Source organism: Nansenia antarctica (assembly GCF_963989245.1).
Source record: "Nansenia antarctica genome assembly, chromosome: 9".
Taxonomy (NCBI): Eukaryota; Metazoa; Chordata; class Actinopteri; order Argentiniformes; family Microstomatidae; genus Nansenia; species Nansenia antarctica.
In genome coordinates, this window is record NC_137679.1 from 39,576,153 (window position 1) to 39,583,275 (window position 7,123).

At 49.2% G+C, this 7,123-nt stretch overlaps 1 protein-coding gene across 1 annotated transcript in view; it reads right to left on the bottom strand.

Annotated features, from left to right (window-relative positions):
• Positions 1-799: 799 nt before the first annotated feature.
• Positions 800-7,123, bottom strand: part of fhod1 (formin homology 2 domain containing 1) — a gene marked incomplete at its 5' end in the record, with an annotated part of 77,224 nt that continues 70,900 nt past the window's right edge. Inside the window, 5 exons of the mRNA XM_080539773.1 lie at positions 800-1,730; positions 3,132-3,308; positions 3,643-3,802; positions 5,684-5,876; positions 6,876-7,066. Coding sequence (XP_080395899.1) covers positions 1,648-1,730; positions 3,132-3,308; positions 3,643-3,802; positions 5,684-5,876; positions 6,876-7,066 — 804 coding nt within the window. The 3' untranslated portion in view covers positions 800-1,647. The remainder of the gene's footprint in view (positions 1,731-3,131; positions 3,309-3,642; positions 3,803-5,683; positions 5,877-6,875; positions 7,067-7,123) is intronic.

The window sequence follows — 7,123 nt, forward strand, 5'->3', positions numbered from 1 at the left end:
TTCTCTCTCCTAAGGTAAAAACCATTGCAAATAGGATTTTTATTTATTTATTTATCACCAATAGACTTCAGCATGGATGGAGTATGTACTGCATATGTGCCTCAGAATAGTGGAAGAGGTGTATCTTCAACAGTGGAAGAGGTGCATCTCCAACATCTTCAACAGACACATGACATGAGTGATACATTCAATGTGTAAACATTCAGTATGCGTCGACACTACAACCGACACACACCTCAACACAACGTAACACAATAAACCTACACACTTAACACACCTAAAAGGGAGTGAACATTTACATCACCTTAACACAAACTAAACAAGTGACATCATGTGTGAACAGTGGATCATCGCTATATTATCATACCATACCCGCCCCAACTAACTCCCAGTGCAAATAGGCAAAATCTGTACATATCATAGTCAAATGTAATTATAATTCCTTCGGTACCCAAATGATTGCATTTCATAAGAACCCTAACGCACCTGTATACAATACCTGTCTTTCTCTCGGACACGAATACAGTCCGAGCGCCTATAGTCTCTCCAAAACAGAGATCACAGTACACCCGTGTGCTAATTTGTGATGTGACATTGGTGATGGAAGTGGCATTACAAATAACGGGCTTATGTCGTCCATTTTGTCAGTGGTAACCTCCCCCCCCCCCCTCGACCCGTGGAGTCCAGATTTGAACCGTCAAACGAGTGTTGTGATAAACAGACAGAACACCATGTGACCCGGTCCGCCTCCCGTCTATCTGGATGGCCTTGTCTTGTCTGACAACCGCGGGTCGGCCCGACCTCTGTTCCGGAGCGTCAGGCAGGAACATTGTTTGTCCGCTCGCTCGCTTGTTGTACAGGCTTTATATGACACCCAAAACAGCCTGCCCCCCCCCCCCCCCGCGTTAGTAATAGTGTAATGTCATGTTTCGCATGACAAAAGGCAACAGGGGTTCCTGATACTGATACATACATTCCTCTGAATGATTCCTCTTAAAAAATACTCTGGTCTGGTCTCTGTACAAAAGCTTCTGTTTAAAAAAACGTATATAAACATCATAGCTTTGAAGTGTGCTACAGTTTTACATACATCGATACGTCTCAATATTTAATACTTAAAAATTAAAAAGAAAAACATTTCAGACAGTTTTTTCACCACTTCAATATGACACTTGAACTCATTATTTTTTTTTAAAGTGTCCTATCCTAGTTTCCTATCCTCGACTGTCTTTGAGACGATGTTTTCCATCAAGTGAAAGGGACTGAAGGTCTGGTGCAGGCACGAGAGAGGCCTCGCTCCATGCAGAGTCTGTGTCTCAGTCTGTCTGAGAGGACATAGTCAGCCTTTGTCATGGCAACGTTTTTCTTCCTCGCTGGTGGGTCTTATAGAGACGTGTCTCTCAAGTCTGTCTGTCACACCGATATGTGTGTGTGTGTGTGTGTGTGTGTGTGTGTGTGTGTGATCGTGTGTGTGTGTAACCGTGTGTGGGTGTGTGTGTGTGTGGGTGTGTGGGTTTGTGTGTGTGTGTGTGTGTGTGTGACCGTGTGTTTGTGTGTGTGACCGTGTGTGACAGTGTGTTTGTGTGTGTTTGTGTGTGTGACCGTGTGTGACAGTGTGTGTGTGTGTGTGTGTGTGTGTGTGTGTGTTCAGACTTTGTCTCCAGTCTTGTTGCTCAGGCCCAGGGCCTGCACCACGTCCAGACTCAGGCCACTCTTCAGGGTCCTCCTCACTGCAACACGCAAACACAGATGTCAGTGTCACCAAGCACCACACACACACACACAGGCTCAGACACGCACACACACACACACACACACACACACACGCACACACACACACACACACACACACACACTCACGCACTCACGCACACAGACAGACACAGACACACAGACAGACAGACAGACAGAGACACACAGAGACACACAGACAGACACAGACAGACACACAGACACAGACACAGACACACACACACACACACACACACACACATTTCTGAAAAGCCCAAAGAAAGATATAGATTCTGGATCCAGATGAGTCTGTTAATGAGTGGATCTAAACTACAGGAACACCTGTACACCTGACGGCCACACACCACGAAGGCTTCTACAGTACTGTACCTGTCACTAGGAGTCATACAGGACAGGACAGGAGAGAGTTTGAATAATAACCTGCCTACCGTTGAAGAAGTGTCTGATACAGATCAGGTATGGAGGTTTAGAGAGGAACTAACAACAGTGATATGGGACCAGGTGTGATAGCAGCCTGTTTTGGACACAGACATCCTCTGTTTGGACACAGGGGATAAATCCCCCCCGAGTCTGCTTATCTCTGTCAGGGCCGACACTGAGACACACTGACACACACTGACACACACTGACACACACCGAGCCTTGACTGTCCTCAGACAGGCTAGGGACTCTAGGGACCCACCCAGAGGGCTGTTGGGGTGGGGGGGCTATAGCAGGGCTGGGTGAGCCACTAACCCAAGGCAGGCTTTTGTACCAGCCCAGGACTTGCATGCCTAATGGAGATATTTTAGAGATCTCTTCATATGTGACAACCGCTGGAGAAAGGTGGACCAAGTCAGCAAATTAAGACTTTGCATTTCATGTACGAAAGGCGCTATATAAATAAAGCTTTACTTTCTTACTTACTTACTTTTGTTTTTGGTGTGTTCTTTTCGTTTATTTTTCATATTACGAACGTTTAAATGTTGAAGAGCCCACTCAATATAAGAAACAACCGTTTTAGGATCACTAAATACTTATATAATTTGTCAGCAAATTAAGCTTTTTTTCGAGTGGGGCTTGGGGGAGTATTCAATCGTTTAGTACCCTTGGTTTCACATTTTATAATAAGAGATGACATTCTGCAATCCTTTTGCAGGGCATTCACACAGGAAAACCCTTCCACTATAGGAGCTATACTCATGCGCTTTCTATTATTTATTATGTCTATTATTATACTACTCTACTGTCTCCTGTCTTATTGTCTTCTTGTTGCTGCAATGTCGAGGAACAGAAGCAGCAAGAATTTTCTCTCTTATACTTAAGAATAAACTTGATAAATAAATTCAGATTCTGATCTCACATTCCTGACTTCCTGTTGATGTACAGCGTACACTCACATGACTTCCTGTTGAGGCGGGAGCGTTTGCGTCCCTTGGGGCTGGACGGCCTCTCCGTGGGGTTCTGCGTGACAGACTTGACTAGACGATCCATGATCTCGTCCGTGGCGTCGTCCTGGGAGCTGGCGCTGTCCTCTTTGGCTACGGACATCTGGGATGGACTGACCCTGCCTAGACCTGAGGACACTGGGGAAAGAGGCCGTGCTTGAGGATCATGAAATCCACACTGGAATATACAGAGTCAAGTCGTGTGTGTGTGTGTGTGTGCCTGTGGTGTGGTTTATGTGCAGGCGTGTGTGTGTGTGTGTGTATGTGTGTGCGCGATTCTGTGGTATGGTTTTGTGTGTGTGTGTGTGTGTGTGTGTGCGCGATTCTGTGGTATGGTTTTGTGTGTGTGTGTGTGTGTGTGTGTGTGGTGTGTGTGTGTGTGTGTCTGTGGTGTGGTTTGTGTGTGTGCCTGTGTGCGTGTATCTGTGTGTGTATATATATGTGCCTGTGGTGTGTGTCTTACTGCGGATGCCCCGACTCCTGCGCAGGTTGCCGTGGTCACCGGTGGGGATGAGCATGTTCTTCATGTTCTCGTGTTCCTCCTGAGCAGGCTCCGCCTCCGCTGCCATGGAGATGGGGGAGTGGCTGTCCTGGGGCGAGACTGCCCCCGAGAACTTCTCCGTCTGAGAGGGAAGGAGAGAGAGAGGGAGGGAGGGGGGGGGAGGGAGGGAGAGAGGGAGAGAGGGAGGGAGGGAGAGAGGGAGGGGGGGAGGGAGGGAGGGGGGGAGGGAGGGAGAGAGGGGGGGAGGGAGGGAGAGAGAGGGGGAGGGAGAGAGGGAGGGGGGGGAGAGGGGGGAGGGAGGGAGGGGGAGAGAGAGAGAGGGGGAGAGAGAGAGGGGGGGAGGGAGAGAGAGGGGGGGAGGGAGAGAGAGGGGGGAGGGAGAGAGAGGGGGAGGGAGAGAGAGGGGGGAGGGAGAGAGAGAGGGGGGGAGGGAGAGAGAGGGGGGGAGGGAGAGAGGGAGGGGGGGGAGAGAGGGAGGGGGAGAGAGAGAGGGGGAGGGAGAGAGAGAGGGGGGGAGGGAGAGAGAGGGGGGGAGGGAGAGAGAGGGGGGGAGGGAGGGAGAGAGAGGGGGGAGGGAGAGAGAGGGGGAGGGAGAGAGAGAGGGGGGGAGGGAGAGAGAGAGGGGGAGGGAGAGAGGGGGGGAGAGAGAGAGGGGGGGAGAGAGAGAGGGGGAGGGAGAGAGGGGGAGGGAGAGAGGGGGAGGGAGAGAGAGGGGGAGGGAGGGAGAGAGAGGGAGAGAAGGAGAGAGGGAGAGAAGGAGAGAGGGAGAGAGGGAGAGAGGGAGAAGAGAGAGAGAGGGGGAGAGAGAGAGAGGGAGAGAGGGAGAAGAGAGAGGGGGAGAGAGGGAGAAGAGAGAGAGGGAGAGAGAGAGAGGGGGAGGAAGAGAGATGGAGGGGGGAGAGAGAGGGAGGGAGGGGGGGAGAGAGAGGGAGGGAGGGAGAGGGAGAGAGAGGGGGGGAGGGAGAGAGGGAGGGAGAGAGAGAGAGCAAGAGAGGGGGAGAGAGGGATAGAAACAAAGAGAGAGAGAGAGAGAAATAAATAAAGAGTGAGTCAGAGAGAGACAGAGGGAGAAAGAAAAGAGAGAGTTCGAGAGCGACAGAGCGAGAGAGAGAGCGAAAGAAAGAAAGAGAGAGTGAGAGAGAAAGAAAGAAAGAGAGAGTGAGTCAGAGAGGGACAGAAGGAGAGAGGGATTAGTCCAATCAATTACTAATTCTACTGAAACACAACAACAACACAGCATCAACATTTTTACCATTTGTCATTTCACACAGAGGCTTTTATCCAAAGCGACTTTCAACCAGAGATTACAGGGAGTCATTTAGGACTAAGTGCCTTACTCAAAGGCACACTAGCGTTGGTGTTCCCAGGTGGGATTTGAACCCATGACCTTCTGATCATCACTCACTCCAACTCACTATCCACTATCCATTAGTAAAGACAATATCAAAGTTGCTGCTACGCAACTTCTCGCGTCTACTGAACCACTGTCTGATGTGTGCAGGTTAAAAGCAACTCTACACACAGATAGAAGCGACTGTAATTTAATAATTAATAATAATTAATAATAATTAACCATTTAACAGACGCTTTTAATCTAAAGTGATTTACAATTGGAGATTACAGGGGCATTCTCCCTGGAGTAACTTAGAGCTAAGTGTCTTACTCAAGGGCACTACTAGTGGTGGTGTCTCAGGCACGATTAGAACTCATGACCTTCCGATCACCAGTCCAACTCACTACCCCTAGACCACCACACTCTTCCACACTGTAAGACATCGGTATGGGACAGTCTCTCTGGAGTAACTTAGAGCTAAGTGCCTTACTTACTCAAGGGCACACTAGTGGTGGTGTTCTAGGAGGGATTAGATCTCTTGACCATCAAACCAATCCAACTCACTATCCCCTAGACCACCACACTGTAAGACATCGGTATGATGCTGGTCATACAGAACCAACACCTTACTCGTGGTCAGAGACACACAGGCTCCGGAGCCCCACCCACCTCAGTGATCATCTTGCCCCTGGTCTTGGTGCGTTCCCTGTGGGCGGCCCTCTTGCGTTTCTGGGTGAGGACCCTCTCCCTGGTGGTGCGGTACTCCAGGGAGAACTCGCTGATGATCTTACAGAAGTGGGTCACCTTGGTGTCCCGCACCGAGTACGAAGGCTGACCAAGGTACAGCAGGAACGAGTGGAACCTGGTAGAGAGAGAGAGGGAGGGAGGGGGAGGGAGAGAGGGAGAACGTGAGAAAGAGAGAGAGACTCAGAGAGAGAGGGAACATTTTAGTCCTGCTCCCTGCTGTGTTTGTGCTGTTGTTGTGTTGACTCCATGGTAACTCCCTGCTGTTCTCGTGCGAGAGACGGAGCGCAATTCCCTCATCAAGGCCGATGAACAAATGACCATCCATCCATAATTCCCACCCCGCTCTTTTTGTTTTTCATTGAATTTGTTTTTGCCTGAATATGTATCTACATTAGACTCAACTTTATTGCCAGTGCAGAGTACAAGAGAGTACCAGACAACAAAATGCAGTTCAGCATCTAACCAGAAGGAAAAATAGTGATATAAAAACATGATCTCGACCATCAGAGTAAGGGATGGGAGGGTCAGGTGGATTGTGTGTGTGTGTATGTGTGTCTCAGTGTGATGATGTCACAGTCACCTGTTGATGATGCGTCTGTGCGCCACCTTCTGTCTGCGTCTGTGGTTTTGTGGTTTTGCCTATGTATCTAGACCTTGTTGTAGTTTTATATAATTTTATACTGAGAATTGAAGTCTCTCCACATTTCTCACGTCTCTCGCTACATTTTGGTGAATCTAGCACTAGGCCTTCCCTTCCTGTAAGAGATGGGCCAAGAACTGTGGCGCAGAAGATTATGATTGGTCAAGCAAGAGGAGTGACTTCATCAGGCAGGAAACTGCTATAAAATGCTTACGCCGCTGACAGGAAAGGGCTTTGTGTCTGCTACTTTTTCTCTGAGCTCATGTAACTTTGCTTAATAAAAGGCCTCTTTTGAGTCAAGCTCTTTGTGCTTTATAAGTTCTACTCAATCTACTAAGAATCAATTAAATCCACAACAACCTCAATAGCAAGGGCCGGAAGTGCCAAGGTGGATTGTGTGTGTGTGTGTGTGTGTGTGTGTGTGTGTGTGTGTGTGTGTGTGTGTGTGTCTCAGTGTGATGATGTCACAGTCACCTGTTGATGATGCGCCTGTGCACCACCTTGAGGATGATGATCCTCTCCGTGCAGTCCTTGAGGAACTCGGTCATCTTGTTCTTCAGCAGGGGCTTGGTCTCGTGCTTGGCCACCACCTTCAGGTTGTCCCACGACGTCTTACACTTCCTCTCCAGCTGGACCAGGTTGTCCGACAGTTGCTCAAACTCCACCTGGAGACAGACAGACAGTCAGACAGTCAGACAGTCAGACAGACAGACAGTCAGACA